General features: G+C 34.8%; 1 protein-coding gene across 2 annotated transcripts; it reads left to right on the top strand.

Annotated features, from left to right (window-relative positions):
* The first annotated feature begins 10244 nt into the window (after positions 1-10244).
* Positions 10245-17834, top strand: LOC18039240. Of its 2 annotated transcripts, XM_024182029.1 has the most exons (10): positions 10247-10871; positions 11320-11411; positions 11511-11556; positions 12118-12211; positions 13026-13096; positions 14115-14204; positions 14326-14538; positions 14666-14767; positions 15431-15566; positions 16992-17834. In XM_024182029.1, the coding sequence occupies exons 1-10, from the start codon at positions 10506-10508 to the stop codon at positions 17159-17161; spliced, it is 1380 nt and encodes a 459-aa protein (XP_024037797.1). In that variant the 5' UTR covers positions 10247-10505; the 3' UTR covers positions 17162-17834. The 2 variants fall into 2 exon arrangements, with proteins under 2 accessions (XP_006428565.1, XP_024037797.1); XM_006428502.2 differs by having other exon boundaries at positions 10245-10871; positions 11511-12211.
* Positions 17835-18329: the final 495 nt, after the last annotated feature.

The following is an 18329-nucleotide window of genomic DNA, read 5'->3' as shown; positions in this document are numbered from 1 at the left end:
TAACAAAATTATATTGAGTGGGAGAGGAAAAATTCAAGATAATTTTCCCACGGCCTCTATTGTTAGTTCAATAATAAAATTATACATATACCTCAACTTCATAATACGGTGATGCTCCCTTTGAAGGGTATATATATTAGATATTTTATTTGATGAGCTTCTTCAAAGATAAAATTGAAATATTTTTCAATCGATTGTTCACCCCAACAGTGACTATTGATATGAAAAATACGTATATTGAAACAATGGTTATACACTCCACTAAAATTTGTTATAACCTTCCCAACGAAACTCTGATAACAAATTTAGACCCAAAGGGATAACGATATGGGTAATTGGGTCTAGTAAGTGTAGACATGACTTTCCCAACGGATAGCTTGTCAAAGCGGTACTAGATTATCGTTACAATAAATTAAAATTCATTTATGGTTTTATGCATTTTTGTCATTTATTGTGAATATTATTTCAAATTATTTATGCATGGATATTTTATTTTTTAGAAAATGTCTTCCCTGAGCCTACTTACTATTATTTTGAGTCAAAACAAACTCACTGGAGAGAACTATATAGATTGGAAAAGAAATGTATTCATTGTCCTGACTGCTGAAAATTATAAATATGTTTTAACCCAGCCGTGCCCTCTAGTTCCAGCGGAAGATGCTTATAGAAATCAGAGGAGGCTTTATGAGAAATGGAAAAAGGCTAATGAAATGGCAAAATGCTACATTTTAGCCTCGATTTCTAATATTTTGCAGACCAAATATCAGAACTTAGAGACAGCCACTGAAATAATGGATAGTCTCCAACAGATGTTCGGGCATAGTACTCACTCCGCGAGACAAGCAGCGCTGAAAAGAATTATAAACAGTAAAATGGGGGAAGGGCACAAGAGTTCATGATCATGTCCTCAAAATGATAGACTATTTAAATGAGGCTAAGATTCAGGGAGCACCAATCGATGATAACTCAAAGATTGACATAGTGCTAGAATCTCTGCCAGAAACATTCAAGGAGTTTAAGGTCAATTATAACATGAACAAAAAAAACATGACTTAACTGAATTAATGAACGAACTTCATTCTGCTAAAGAGATCTTTTGTGCTGAGAAATCTCTGGGAAGCATAAATATTGCTGAAAAAGCTTCTTCTTCTAGACCTAAGTTGAAAGGCAAAGGTAAAAAGAAAGCTGGGAAAAAAGGACCGTCTACCAAGCAAGATGGCAAGCCGAAAGGCAAATGCTTCAAGTGTGGATAGAAAGGTCATTGAAAAAATAATTGCCCTAAGATTGTGAAATTAGGTATGGGAAATCTTTTTATAATTGAGGCATGTTTAGTTCAGAATCCTATTGACACTTGGGTGTTGGATTCAGGAGCAACTAATCATATTTGTAATTCACTTTATTGGTTTCAAGAAACCAGGAAAATAAGTAAAGGAAGCGTCAAGCTACAGGTAGGAACAGGACAGTGCGTGTCAACAGTGAAGATTGGATCTGTTTTATTATCTTGTAATAATGAGACGTTAGTTTTGAATAATTGTCTTTATGTTCCAGACATTAAAAGGAATTTAATTTCAGTAGCTTGTTTGTCAAAGTAAAGGTACACCGTAAATTTTGGATCCTCTGTTTTTATTTTTTATAATTAGAGACTTATTTGTTCTGGTACATTGGAAGATAATTTATATCATTTAAGTCCAATAATCCATTCTATGCATGACACAGTGATCAATAATGATGAGTATACACATTTATCTAAGAAAATAAACATTTCTTTCAACCAATGTTACCTCTAGCATTTACGCTTGGGTCATATAAACCAAAATAGAATACAGAGAATGATCAAAGATGGGCTCTTGGGTCCATTAGAAAATGAATCATTGCCACTCTGTGAATCCTGTTTAGAAGAAAAAATGACCAAAAGGCCATTCTCGACCAAAGGAGTACGTGCAACAGTACCACTTGAATTAGTACATACAGATGTATGTGGACCAATCAATGTACAAGCTCGAGGAGGTTATGAGTATTTCATCACTTTCACTGATGATTACTCAAGATACAATTATGTTTATCTGATGTGTCACAAGTCTGAAACTCTTGAGAAATTCAAAAAGTATAGGGCTGAGACAGAAAAGCAATTAGATAATAACATAAAGAAACTTCGATCTGATCGAGGTGGTGAATTTCTCTTAGGAGATTTCAAAGAGTATCTGGTTGAAAATGAGATTATATCTCAGTTGACTGCTCCGAGAACACGACAACAAAATGGGGTAGCTGAAAGGAGAAATAGAACTCTTTTGGATATAGTGAGATCTATGCTTAGTTATTCGTCATTACCAATCTCATTTTGGGGACTAGCACTGGAAACTGCAGTTTACCTCTTGAACTTAGTTCTATCTAAGTCACTGCTTAAAACCCCAATAGAATTATGGTCAGGTCACAAACCAAGTTTACGACATGTCCGTATTTTGGGATCACCAACACATGTGCTGAAACCAAAAACAGAAAAAATGGATTCACGTTCTGAGGTTTGTATGTTTGTGGGGTATCCCAAAGGAATAAGGGGAGGTTTATTTTATAGTCCTCAAGATAGGAAAGTGATCGTGAGCACACATTTCACTTCCCTCGAGGAAGACTATATGAATAACTTCAAACCTAAGAGTAAGGTAATACTCAAAGAACTGTCAGGTGATCAGGTTGATGCTCAACTTTCAACGCCTATTACAGAATAGGAAGAACAACAACAACCAACTGATCAATACATGATTATACCTGAACAACCATCACTTTTAGAACCTCGTTATAGTGGGAGGGTAACTAGGTTACCTGCAAGATACATGTTATTGGGAGAAACTTATACAGCTATCTAAGATGAACATGTACAAGATCCCACTAGCTACAACAAAGCTCTAATAGATAGAGATGTTGAATTTTGGAAAAAAGCCATGAATTAAAAAATGGAATCTATGTATTACAATAAAGTCTGGGAACTTATAGAGGCAACAAATGGGGTAAAACCTATAGTGTATAAGTGAATCTACAAGAGAAAAAGAGGAGTAGACGGAAGGGTGGAAACATTTAAAGCAAGATTAGTAGCCAAAGGGTTTACTCAGAAAGAAGGAATCGATTATAAGGAAACCTTTTCTCCGGTTGTTATGCTTAAATCCATCAGGATTCTGCTCACCATTGCTGCAGTGCTAGATTATGAAATTTGGCAAATGGATGTCAAGACTGCCTTTTTTAACATGCATCTTGAAGAAGACATCTACATGCATCAACTAGTTGGATTTATACAAAAAGGCCAAGAACACATGGTATGTAAGTTACAGAGATCCATTTATGGATTAAAGCAAGCATCCCGGTCATGGAACATTAGATTTAATCAAGCGATTAAATCGTTTGGATTTATTCAAAACATTGATGAACCATGTGTGTACAAGAAAATTTAAGGAAAATCTGTAGCCTTCCTAGTTCTTTATATAGATGATATTCTCCTAATTGGAAACGATATAGGAGTATTGACTACAATAAAGAGTTGGTTAGCAAAACAATTTGATATGAAAGACCTGGGAGAGGCAAGTTATATTTTTGGTATCAAGTTACTATGAGACCGGAAGAATAAAACTTTAGCCTTGTCTCAAGCGGTCTATATCGATAAGATATTGGCTAAATTTAGAATGAAAAATTCCAAGACTGGTTTATTGCCATTCACACATGGAATTGCATTCTCTAAGGATCAATCACCTAAAACATCTGAAGAGATAGAGAGAATGAGACGAGTTCCCTATGCAGAAGTTGTTGGAAGTCTCATGTGTGCCATGCTTTGCACTAGGCTAGACATTTATTTTGCGGTAGGGATGGTTAGTAGATATCAATCTAATCCTGGACGTGAACACTGGACTGCGGTCAAGCCTATAATGAAGTATCTAAAAAGAAATAAAAATTATATGTTTGTGTATTCTGGTGATGAACTCATTCCAGTGTGAAACAATCTTGTATCGCAGACTCCACAATTGAAGCTGAATATGTGGCTGCATCCGAAGCTGCAAAAGAAGTTGTATGGCTCCGCAAGTTCTTACAAGATCTTGAGGTGGTACCTGCTGTAACTGCACCCCTTAAACTATTTTGCGATAATAGTGGTGCAGTAGCTCAATCTAAAGAACCACAAGAAAAAAAAAACATATTGAGAGGAAGTATCATCTTATAAGGGATATAGTACAGAGAGATGATGTGGAGATTACTCAGATTACATCACAACAAAACTTGGCAGATCCTTTTACTAAGGCCATATCTGGGAAACCTTTTAACTTGCACTTAGAATCCATGGGCATGCGTGAGATGCCAAATATGCTTTGAGAGCTAGTGGGAGATTGTTGAGAAAATATACTCTTTAAAAGCATATGTGTTTATTTAATTATAATAAATAATTTTTCTGATTAATAAAATAAATGAGGTATTTTATTCAAATATCTTAATTGCATTAATATTTTGATTAAAGTTCATTTAATCATTTTATATGTATTTATGTGATCACAATGTGGATTCACAGAAGACATAAATACAAGTTTTCTTATGATTAAATAAATTTAGTTCGCAGTTGATAAATAAAGTTGGGCACTTTATTTAAGTACACACTGTAATGAATTCATTGAATGATTTGTCTTAATCATGTATGAATTTATTGATGTAGTACGAGTAGATTGAACAGGATCACATATGAGATTTAATTAACCTTCAAATGACTGTAAGACTTATTAAATCTCATAGGCATTGATTTTATTATAATCTTAATTTTGAGTTAGTTATGATTTCATGATTGTAATTATTATTCAATTTGAGTTACCAATTGTGGTCAAGATTACCCGGTATCTTGGTGGGAACATTTATGAGTATTGGAGTTATAGATTAACAATATAGAATTTGTACAACACATCTCTTGATGGGTTTTCGGCACTTGATCATAGAATTCTCTGGCCAGAGTGTGTCAACATATTTAGTATGTTGAAAATTATCATTAGAGAAAACCAGTAAGTATCAAGGAATAAGATGTAATTAAATCGATTGGACAGTTGAGATATCAATTTAATTAACGATGTGGTACAAAGGATTATGCAGTAAAGAAATCGATGTGGTTTGAGACGAATTATTATTCAAGCATACAATTATGGAGGTCAGTTCCAATCTTTTAGTGGAGTAGATTTGGAATTAAATAATTGGGCTAGTTTAATTACAGACCTAATTATTATAGCCACTATTGTATGTTCCCAAATGATCCCCGGGTTAGCTCATTTAATTAATTGCGCCACTATTGGATTAATAAGCAAAATAACTAGTTATTTGGGTTAAAAGCCTAAATATATTATTTAGTGGGAGGCTTCATGTAATGTACTTATATCTAAGGGACCTTGTGTTATTTTACAAGGTAGGCCCCTATAACAACAAAGAAGTAACGTTACTTTTGATTTATTACTTTTGATTTATTATTTTTAATTTAAATCAAACTTGATTTAATAGAATAAAATAGTATAAAAAATGGAGTCTAGGGTTTCCACTAGATAGAAATACAAAAGGGCTTATTTTCTCCTAAAAGAAGAGGAGCAGCCACTTTATACAGATCAGAGAAAATGATTTTTCGCTCTATTGTTAAGAGAAAAATTTTCTCTCTATTGTTGAGAGAAAAATTTTCTCGTGCTAGTTGCTTTAGTGGTGATAAAGGCGTCCACACGTTAAGTGCAGATCAAACTTGAGTCATAGCCTGGAAGATTATTTGGTGGCGGATCGTGATCTAACAGGAGTGGTGGTGACGAATCGTGATCTAACAGGAGTGTTGGTGACGGATCGTGATCTGGGAACTTAAATCACTTCAGTGGAAAAAGCCAAATCGAATTTTTAAGGTATGATTTCTAGATTACAAATTCTTATATGTTGTATGAGAACAATCCTAAAAGTTTTTATAAAATTTTAAAAACTGATTTTTCTCCAACACTTGCAACATTCCTTTTCTTCACACTATCATCACAATTTGTCAACGCGCCAGTAATGGGTGTAATGCGTTTTTTTGTTGTTGAACCTTTGTTGGATGGCCTTTTGCAGCCCCTATAATACTCAGGCGATCCAGTCACTAGTGTCCCCCCTTCTCGCAATCCGTCTTAGGATGTTGTGGGTGAAGGTGATGAATGAGACCCATCTTTGGGTAGAGTGCAGTCCATTTTTTTTTTTAATTACCAACACTAAATTAGTCCACTACTAGACCCTCTCATCAGCAACCTGCCGTGGAATCAATTACTGGGGGTTAACAATCATCACTTTCAAACAAAGTAGCATGAAAGATTACAAATGAATTCCCGATTAAATGAGTGCATAAACTAACTTTTAGTTTGTATTAACCGGTGGAAATTGTGGAAAAAAGTTTGACTCTAGGAATTAACTGATGTTGGAAGTTACTTGCATCCAAAGCACAATAAGATACTAATGGTCTTCAATTAAGAAAGGCAAATTTGTTTTGTTGAACAATAATTAGGGCAAATTCCATAACCTGAAAATAATTTGTGCTTGAAAACATACCAATTTAAGGATGGTGCCTCATATGTCGATAATCCGTTACTCATAATTAGATGTTGGCATAACTACAACACGAACTGTAAAATACACCAGACACATTATGATTTATTATTGTCTGGCTAATCTGTCGATGAAGAAGTTTCAAAGTAGCAGTAAATGTGACTCTTCGGTATAAAATATTCTGCACCGCAAGAACACTTTTGAAGAAGAGTATCTAATGTTCATATACAAATAGTAAATTTTGTACATGAACATCGGAGGGCTGAGAAAATAAACCACTCGTTTATATAAATAAGTGCAGTACTTCCATTCACTCACCTAAAAAAAAGGCAGCATGATGGATGGCAAACAAAATTCACTGGTGAATTCCAATCACGTTAACACCTATCCCAATGTCGCATATAGTTAGATTGTTGTTAGCCTATTTTCATGTCAAAGTTATTCCTCACAACCTACAAGCAATGTACCTATGGCATGGTCAGTCACTTCCATAAAGAACGACGGAGGATAAGCAAATTGATGTTCCTATAAATTGATTTTGTTAATAGAAAAAAGAGCATATACTGTGACTTATGCAATCAACAAAATTTGCTACATACCTTACGAATTTTGCTTAGTCCAGTGATGGTTGTAAATCCATGTGGCCCCTTCCTGTTTTATGTTGTACTCATTGGCTTACGCATTCCCCACAAACTCATTCCTAGCCACATTGAAGGACTACAGATTATGATCGTGGGTTAATTCTAAAACATAACAGGGTGCTTTATGCAGAGATATCTCTTAACTGCAACAACGACAATGAAGCATTGATGGATTAACTTATATTTTGAATTGAGAGGGAATTCATGGTTCGAGGTTCTCCAAGATTTAAAAGTAACTCCAACCAATCTCACAACTTCATTTTGAGAAGGTGTGTACCATGCCGCCAAAATTCATTTTGTGAATTCGCGAAGATTTATATACGTCAACAGTGTACATAACATGTGGCCAATATCATGCCTTTTTCATTAGCTGAATGCGAGGCCCCCAAAGTTTGGTTTTTCCACGGGGTTACCAACTTGAACATGCAAATTTAACTGCAACATAAATCCAGATTTGGAAGCACTGCTGAATCCTCGTGTTGTCGACTGTAAATCATTAATGGGCTTTTGTATTTCGGCCTGCTTTGGTTTTCCTGTAAAAAATGTTTCACTCGTCCGTTGAAGTCCAGGACCCATTGTTATGATCGCATTCTCATTCCAAGTACTAAGGTTGATATGACTACAACTCAACACTTTTTAAGCCACTTGTTGTTACAATCTTATGCTAACAGTCAGGACATGTTATTAAAATTGATACATATTTGCTAATTGCAGTGCCTAACAGTAATGAAAACATTTATTTACCGATGCGTTGTAATGGCATCACTAGTATAATTTTAATGGACTAATATGAAATATGTAAGTAGATATAGTCATTACATATATATATTATTACTTCACCGGCGAAATTGGCACTTCGAAGTAGCTAGCCCTGATGTTGCAATTAGCTTTGGATGAGTCCTTCCATGCTTTAGGCTTCTTTACATAATGTCCACCTCTATGTAACTATATTAGTATTAACAACTATAAAAAATATAAGGTATGTACACTTACACTATACATATTAATATATATTTTTAAAGTTAACAAAAAAATAATTAACTTTCATAAATAACATTAGTTTTATAAGGCTGCCTCATCTTTAAAAAAAATCAATTTATATTTTTTATTAGTTTCATCAAGTGCAAAGTAAGAAAAAACGATAGTATTAAATTCTTTTTTCAAAGTCACGCGAAGCGCGGTTCTATTTCCTACTTAATATAGGAAGTGGATGCATGAAAATTACAATTAATTTTGAATTGTAATGGTATCAAAGATAGTAGCCCACCCAAATCCACCATGCAATGGCATCAAAGGCAGCCCCCACACCATCTCCACAAGAACTATGGAGAGAGAGAGTTTGTGAAGAGTTGACGAGCGAGCCCCCACCCAGCTCCACTAGAACCATGGAGAGAGAGAAAGTTTATGAAAAGATGACAAGAGAGAAGCAGATGTGGGCTTAGAGGTGGAAGCTAGTCCAGTCAATTTTACAGCAGTTGAACGATTGAGAAGGGTTAGATGTCGCGACAACGCAGAGAAGAGGAACAGAGCGACTGATGATAATGAACACAACGGCTGATGATGCTGATAATGACCGTAGAGAAGAGGAAATGGCTGAAACGATGACGACGATTATTTGATTTGATGAAGAGAAGAGGAAATATGGTTAGCAGCCCGCGGATTGTACAAGATGCTCTTGCAAATCTAAAGTGAAGAGAAGCGGTTTATAAAGAATAGAGAACACTATATAAAAATAAAAATTAAGCACTTGCAGATTTGCCTCTTGGAAGGAAAGTTATGGGTTGTAAGTTGGTATTTGGTTAAGTATAAGGCCAATGGATTAATTAAGAAAATCAATGCTAGGCTAGTAGCTAAGAGATATACATAGACATATGGAATTGACCACCAAGAGACATTTGCCCTTAGTTTAAAAAATGAACTCTATTTGGGTCCGATTGTCGCTACAAATTTAGAATGGCCCTTACAATAGTTACATTTTAATAACCCATTTCTTTATGCAGATTTAGAAGAGGAGGTGTATATGGATCCTCCAACAGGGTTTGAGAAAACATTTGAAAGAGGAAAAGTTTTCAAGTTGAAAAAGTCTATCTATGAACTCAAGTAATCACTTAAAGCCTCGTTTGAAAGATTTGTTAGATTTATTCTCAATTGTGGATATCGACACAGTTATAGTTATCCTGCCATGCTTATTAAGCATGTTAAAGAAGATAAGCTCGCTATTCCTATTGTGTATGTGGATAATATTATCTTGACTGAAAATTACAAAAATGAAATTGAAAGACTTTAGAGATTGTTAACTAGAGAGTTTGACATTAAAGACCTCAGTTTTCTAAAATATTTTCGAAGAATTGAATTGAAATCTAGTTACTTGGAGAAGCAAGAAACAATTAATGGTTGCAAGATCAAGTGCTAAAGCTAAGCTTATAGCAATAGCATTAGGGATTTGTGAACTTACGTAGTTGAGAATGTTTTTGATTAAGTTGAAGGTGTGGAAAGTTAGATCAATGAGATCGTATTGTGATAATAAAGCTACCATTAGCATTGCTCATAATCCAATTCAACATGATAGGACAAATTGAGACTGATAGGCACTTTATCAAAGAGAATTTGGAGAGAGGTTTGGTATACATTCAATATGTTACTACTCAAAAGTAAGTGTTTTATTTTATTTTTTTAAATAGAAAGTACACCTTTCATAAATGATAAATATTTCCGGTTGATGTTTTGTATTTGTTCTCTGCATGAAAAGCAAGTGATTGATATTCTCATTAAGGAATTATCAAAATAAGTCTTTCAATCATTGAATTTCAAGTTGGGAATGATAGATATTTTCAAGCCAACTTGAAGAGACAGTGTTGAAATTTAGAGATTGTAGCCTAATCTTATGTGAATGTATTTATTCTTTCCTTATATAGTTTATTTTCTTAATTTCCTATAACTTCAATATCTAACCTAGACAGAGTAGTATATAATGTAAAGATTGAACTTACATGAATAAGAAATATTTTTTAATTATTTTTCTCATTAACTATTATATTTTATAAGGAATATAGCGTCCGATTAAAAACAAGGGAAAAAAAAAGGCCAAAATATAGCGTCCGATTAAAGAGACCCAAGAATGTAGATGCTGTCCTGTGCGGGTGTGAGAACATTCCTTTCTTCTCTTGCACAACATATTTTTGTGACTTTCTCGAGAAAGTGAACCCCTGATTTTCTCGAGAAAGTAATAGTCTCTGCATCCATCCCACGAGTTCTTCTAATTTGTAACGCCACCAAGATTTTGATTTTATTTTATTTTGTTGCTCAACCCAAATGGGGTGCCCAAGCAACGGAATCAGATACAATGGGTCCCTCTGCGCGTGCCCACCGGGGCAGCTTTACAACGGCACAAGCAAAAGCTGTGTCTTGTTCGGGGAGAGGTCGTTGATTTCCACTGACGCCGGTATCGACTATTACGGCGTCTCCTTTCCTGAAACCTTGTTTGCATATGACTCCATCAAGAAGTTCAGCCAATCGCAGGCTGTCTTCTTGGAGGCCACGCTCGTCATGCTTTTGAGTTGGTTGGTTTGTTGTTTCTTCTTGAGGTTTACGAAGCTTGGTGACGGCAGAACCATTTGGTTTAGACTCAGATGGTGGATTAGTCGTCTTGATATTTGCTATGCTACTAGGCATTGGCTGGTAATACTAATAACAATTATTCATATGATCTGTTCATAGTTGTTGTGATTTTGCTGAATTCTGAGAGTTAGTTCAACCGCTAGAGTGTTTTGACATAAACCCACTTTTAATTGTTCATTGATTGTCTATCCATTATTAAATGTCGTGCTAGAATATGCACTCTTTAGAATATGTTTATTATAGTTAAATTGTTTGATATACACCCACTGTGCTTTGCACTTCAATCTCAGACATACTGCTGTTGTGGGATGTCATCTTTACCTCTTAAGTTTAACCGAGTAGTTGATACCTCAATAATAGTTGCCTGAGGAAAAGTGAGTGTTTACCAAGTATTCTAGTCTCTCTTACCTTCAAATATAAGCAGCAGCACAAAAGTTTCAGCTGAATTTTAGCTAGGATGTCATAGCTATAATTGATCAATGGAGAGTTTTTTGTTTTTGATGTATAGGATGATCAGAAGGTGGTTATGAAGAGAAAAACAGAGCTTGGCGGGACTTTTTCCATAGCTAGTTGGATGCTGTTCATTGGTCTTTTTGCTGCGTGAGTATACTTTATCTGTGGGAAACCATTCTTCGCTTTTCAAACAAGATGAAACAGGGATCGTTGGTGACATGATTGTAAATTTTAATTGCATTTCAGGTTGCTTTATCAAATTATATCAAAGAGAACGATTGAGGTGCACAATGTGAGAGCAACAAATGCACCTGATTTAGCTTCATTCATCAATGATTTGGAATTTAATATAACCACTGTTTCTAGTATGACCTGTTTGAACTTACGTGGTCTTGGAACCTTAGTTACTGGAACTCCTGGCTCTGTTGACTTTAGAACTGCTCCTCTTTCAAATTTTGCCAACTATGCATGTCACAATACAAGTTTTGGGCCAACCCTAAGCTTTAAGTGTAGCAATTGCCATCGAATTAATGATTATACCTATATTTCATGGCAGTTTGTTGATATTCCTAACAATCCTGCAATCGCCGTTGGTTTTCGTTTCAATGTTACTGCAAAAACTAATGCTAGAAAGAAGCATTTGAGTTTTGTGAGTGGCACACTGAAGAATGCTAGCACGTCTGATGATAGACCAGTTACATTCAGGGGGAAGGATGCAAATATTTTGAAATTTAATTTATTTCCCCGGTTATATCATAGTCTAAACAATCTGAGGCTCCTCCAGCCTTTATTTCATGAATTTCTCCCTGGATCCTTCTTTCGTGAGACTAATACACTGCAAGCCTCCCTTCAGAATTCGAACGATGGACTTATAAACACTACATTGCTTATCAACTATCTTTCAGCCTATGTTGTTGAGATCGAAAATCGAAGTATAATTGGTCCTGGTAAGTCATATTTTGCTACTTGTGAATATAAGTTCAGTCATAGATATGCATTCTGTTCAAAACACAATCTGCATGTTGTTTAACCATAACTTCATAAAAATTGTAACTTGGACATGATGTTACTGAAAAATTTGGCATTTGATTTGTATTCTGGTGATTATGTTTTTGCATGCATTTCTGTGTCTGAGGGAGGGAGTAATGTCCTTGATTTTGAGGACAGGGAGAGTAAGAAGGGCAAGAAGATATGAGAGATGATTTGACCATGTAATTTAGGGTTTCTTTTAGGTTGGGAGAGTGATGTCATATTGTACAACTTCCCTAATCATTCCCTTGTCTGCAATCACAATGTGACAATGACCTACTAGTTGACCTGGTGGGTCTCTGCTGTGACTTGAGTTTGACCATTGATGTACTCTTTTGCTTGGTTTTTTGAGGTTGTCCTGCATTATACGTAAATGTTTGATACTTTATTCTGGTGATGTCACAACTCATAATTAAGCTAAGTTGTATTATTATTGTAGTGTGGCATTACTTTCCTTTTTGCTGTTGAAGTCCACTTTTTGTTTTTCATTTTGATTTTGGGGTTCTGGGACCACTTTGCAAAACTGCAAGATCTTAGGGGTGCCTACATGATGTACTGTCAGTCTTATTACATTCTTACTACTACCATTAGTCTAGTAGATCTTTGCATTGTCTTTGATATATTGGTATTGTATCTTTGCTGTTGCAGCTTTCTGCTCTTCTATAAATTTATTTTTGTTGAAGATAGGTCGAACACTGGTGTTAAAATGTTGATTCTTTCTTCGCTATGCAGTGAGCTTTGTTGCAGATCTTGGTGGCCTATATTGCTTTAGTATTGGCATATTTTTCTACTTGTTGGTGCAAGTATGATTCCCCTCTGAAGCTGTCTTCTTCAGTTTCTTTTCATTATAAAAATTTTGTAAAATGGATGAATACATTTATGCGTGCATCTATGGTATATGATTTGCTTCCCTTTTGCATCTGCTTTCTTGATTTCCTCAAGACAAGGATTTCATCCTAAAGATTTATTATAAACAGCATGATTTCTGCACACAAAAATGATCAGTATTTTTTTTTAAACACTGAAGTTAATTCAAGTGTCATAAATAAGTCATGAAATATCAAAACATGCAGAAGTCTGTATCTGCCCTAAGGAATGAGACATTTTAACTTGAAGTTAACATTTTAGACAGAATCTCTGTGATATAAGCCTCATAATATCTCTTCCAACTTTGCTTACTCACTACTGCAAGAATTGTGATGCAACATGCTTGTGCGCTACATAGTCCTTGTTTAGTGAAAACTGTATTTTAGTCGCCATAATAGGTGTGGAATTGTCAGGTCCTATAATTTCACTACAGATAATGGCAAAAGCATTAAAGACTGAGAAGAGGGATAATTGTTGAGTGTTTAGACCTTGATTTTTTGGCCTAAGACACGAAACTGTGTATCACTTATGCAGCCACTGAAGAAGAGTGACATATCTTTGATTATTTTTATTTATTTCAACGTTTTATTAGGTGTTTAAGCAATATTTAACCTTCCTTAAATATTTTCTTAATTGATTAGGTTTTATTTTACTTACTAGGAAGTAGATTTCTTTTGATTTTTAGTTCTGGTTGGGGCTAACCACTGCAAAGTTTTTTTTTTTTTCACGTTTGAGGCAGATTTTGATTTGTCAATGATTATTGAAATAAAGTTTGTGATATTCCCTTATTTCTTCTGTATCTTTGTCCCCATTTTGTAAAAACTGTCCTCTTTCTCATCTAAATTTCTTCTTATCCCCTTGATTTTTCTATTGTTTCTTCCCTTTCTTCCTATATTATTTTATTGGACAATTCATCCAACATTGCTCAGGTTTTCCTAATTTTCTTGGTTACAGTGCGAGTACAGAATCAAAAAACTTCGCACTGAAGATAGCATTTTGCGAGCAATAAAAAATCGTCGAAAGGCTCAAGATCGCTGGGATAAAGTACTGTCTCTCTTATCTGAGGAATTAACTTGTATTTATTCTATTATCTTTATATGCTGCTATGATTTCTATATTACTCCTATTTCAGTTGAATTGACTAACACATGTTTTTTATAACTAGCTGAGGAAATATGTAACGTACACTTGGGGTTGCAAGACATTGCATGATGACTACAATAATGCGAAAGATGGATCAGCCTGTTGTAATCTCAGAGTTCCATCATTGCATCATAATGGATCACTTCGTAAAAGTGTGTCATCACAGAAGGGAAGGCAACGAAGCAGTCTGGACTCTATCAGTTTTAACAAGAAAGTCACCTCATCTTCTGAGAAGGTTAGGCTCTAGGAATTTCTCTCTACATTGTGGTCAATTTATAAGCTCTATCTGGAGGGTCTCTTGTTTGTGATTTTCCTTCCTTGCTTTTACTTTTTCCAAAGTCAGTGGATCTTTCAATGTGCAGAGAGCTACTCGAGAGGGCACTCACACTCTGGATGAGGAATCTGTTGTAGCTGGAGCTACATCAAACACTGAAGGGAGACTGTCAAATTCAAGGGGTGAACCTGTATGATGGTTTCTCTTTTCCTTGTATACCATTTAACTTATTTAGCATGCTCTTAGGATTCAGCCTTTTACATTTACCCCTATCTTCAATCTGCTTTTAAGTAATTTCAGTTTGGTTGCCATTAGCAGACACATCTAATTCAAAGTAAATAATTTTCCATGTTTTGATTGTTTAACTATTTTCTTACTGCTGGTATGCTTAGTTCTTGTATTTTATAAATAAATTTTTCTTTTACTTGCCAAATATACAGTACTATGTTCTGAAGCCCGCTGCATTTTAACCATTCTTGACTAAATGCTGACCCATGTGTTCAAATTATATCATTAGCCTGAAAATAGGTTTCAGACTATGAGATCTTTATAATCTAGAGTCGAAATAAAATGCTATATGTTGTTATTTTGTTACATATAGTTTATACCGAATTGCCAAAATACGTATAGCTGATAGATAATGCAAAGGCTGTTTGATAATTGGATATTCTTTTCCTGGGCAACCTGGATTAATGTACACGGACAAGCTTGGATAATTTATTTATTTACTGACATTGGGGTGATGTTGGATTTTTGTTTTTAACTTTTTTTTCCCCCTTAATTCTTGATCGTGGAAATATTTTTGTTGCAAATGGTGAGTGTTTAGTTACCCATCTTCTATGCTTTTGTCCAGAAACAAAACCCTGAAATGCTAGGCGTTGCTAACACTGGGAAGAAGCATTTTCATCATCCAGATGTTGGAGTTGCCATCAAACCTCAAGCATTTTCTCACGGTGATGATTATATCATTCCTCCACCACCTCCACTTGGTAAAATAATCTTCTATGTTTTCGCCTCCTTCTTTGTGTTTACCTCAGCCAATGTTATTTTGTTTATCACATGGGTTGATGCTGCTGATATCTACTCAAGCTTAGCTCTTTAATCAATGATGAAACCAATGGTTGTTTGCCTTTATTATTGTTAGTGTCTGTGACTGGCATATGTGCAATCAAAGTGTTTTTTCTTCTTCTTCTACTCCTTATGCATGTGGTGCAGGAATAACTTTCTTGGATTATTGCACACACGGGTATATTGGTAATGATAATATCTTTTTTCATGCAAGTTAGAGGACCAAATACTTTTATGCCTTTTGAAATGTGCGTGTCTATTTGTAACCTAAAACTATTGCTTTCCCCTCTTGTGAAGCCAGTTGTAACAAAGGGGAAGGTACTAACATGTTAGATGACCTATATAGAAAAGATTCAAAGGTCTAAACACAGAACTGTCAACATTGAGTCGAATTTACATCATTTGCAGTCAATCTAAGAAATCGCGAGAACAAGTTTCAGAGGAAATATTGGTTTTTTGGACCGGTGATCTAAATGTTGGCTTGATATTCAGAATACTTGCACGAATTGACTGGCCGGAGGGTAGGCATAATCAATGGAGTAGACTTTTTGGGAGCATGGATGGTTTGAATCTATTACCAGAACCTTTAATGGTTTGACATTATAAGAAGCTGTTTAACTTTTAACTACCAGCATAGTATGCCTTTGCGGTTCCCATTAATGTTTAGCATCAAGAGTAGAAATGGATTTACAAACTTGTGCTGTGGGGTTGTTAGACTGGAATGGTTTGCATTGGCATCTGTTTTAGAATTTATTATAAAAGTTGTGCCAGTTAACTCTGGTGTGCAACTTGGGAATTCCATTATAATTCTTGCTTATCACTTCCTCGGAATAAGCTCTTGAAATGCATGACAAACTACTGGTAGGAATGTAAAGACAATGCACTGTCCTTTCTTTGATTTTTATAACTCCTGTATGCAAGCCTGAATCCAAGTGACTAATGGAATGAGTAATTGTAATGGGAAATATTTCCTCTAAAATTTTGGGAATGGAGTTGTATCTCATTTGTGGATGCTAATAAATTTTTGTTGACCAAAATGATATTTCCCTTGGGGATTATAAATGTCATTTCCTTTGGGGATTCATGTTGATTATCCAATAATGTTCAAGATTCAACCTACTTGCCCCAATACATTGCAATTTGTAGTGTAACACATAGACATCCCTTGTTTGTATGAAAGTAGGTTGAACGTATGGGACAGATACTGATGAACACAGGTCTTTTAATGTGATACGGCAAAATTCAACTTCTCCAGTTTATAACTACCAAATATTTATTTGGGTACTTAATTGAGACATTCTTTGTAGTTCCTTTGTTTTTGTAACTCTGTTGTTCCTCCTATGCAGTATTAAAGGACGATTCTGAAATCGAGATGTCTGATATCCAGAAGAATTTCCAAAGTTTGTATGACTACAATATGACGCTGAGGGATAAATTAGTGGCCACACAATCTTCTCTTCGTGCTTTGGCAGCTATGTCCACATCTCCAGTATCAGAAAGCCAAACGCAAACCTAGATTTTGCTAATCAAGTAGTTGTTACACTTGGTCAGAATTATGCCTGAGCATGGCTCCAAATTCATGGAACGTTCTGTAGATGTTTGTCATTGGAGTGACACTGTTAGCCAAACTGGCCCTTTGTAGACCTCCCACTCCCATAGCCTCCTCAAACAGTGATTCGTCAGGTGAAATCGCACCATATTCAACGTTGCTGCTTAAAGAATGACATAATACTGAGGCCGAAGGGGAATTACATTTTTGACTCTTTATTTGATGATGACAGGAGAGATTGCTTGATATTGTCCGTCGTTATAGCTTTTTTATGCTTCAAGTACAAGTTTGCTAATGGCTGGGCCTGCAGTTTTGAGATTCTTTGTGCTTTCTGGTCTTGCTGGGATATATGTATTAACAAAGCAAAGTGCCAGCGGAAAGTGCCGTGATTTCCTCTTGTACAAGTCTTAACCTGTATAGCGTGGGAAACTCTGCAATTTAATTTAATGTTCAATTATCTCATCTTTAAGCTAAGCAGATTCTGTTTATTTTTGTTTACTGATAGAGCTACAACTAGGGAGAAGGTTACACTTCAACTTTTTCATGATGCTTGATGCACATTGTTGGCAAAATAGATTTGAACATAGGAATCCCTAGCAACAAATTTGGAAACGTAAGATGATGTGAGCGCGTGATAATTGTGGAGTAGATTTTGAGTTATTGCTCGTCAGATTTATGTTGTTGGTATGTTATAAGTGTTTATTTAGTCTTATGAGCTCTTATTAAAACTTATGTTATTGATTGATTGTTATTTTAGTAGTCTTTAAAGATTAAATGAGCTATTTTACCTCTATTAATAAAAGTGTAAATTTTAAATTTTTAGGAATAGAGATTAAAAGATTTTTTCTTAAATATTAAAATATTTAAAATATTATTTACTTATTTAATAATTTTATTTTATTTTTTATAACATAACATTAAAAAATTTATTTACTAGTAATTTTATAATTGTTAATAAAAGTTCTCATTGCAATTAAATAATTAATTTTTTTTAAATAAGAGTTTTAGTAATAAAAACTTTTAAGTAAAATGTATTTGAAAATCTCTACTAACCTTTTATAATAACAAAAAACTCTAGATATGGGGTGCGAGTAAATTAAGCTTTTTCAATTAGATACAAAAATCTCCCAATAAA

Source organism: Citrus clementina, unplaced genomic scaffold (genome assembly GCF_000493195.1).
Source record: "Citrus clementina cultivar Clemenules unplaced genomic scaffold, Citrus_clementina_v1.0 scaffold_6, whole genome shotgun sequence".
NCBI classification, from domain to species: domain Eukaryota; kingdom Viridiplantae; phylum Streptophyta; class Magnoliopsida; order Sapindales; family Rutaceae; genus Citrus; species Citrus x clementina.
Note: the sequence above shows the minus strand (reverse complement) of the source record. Positions and strands in the feature narration are given on the sequence as shown.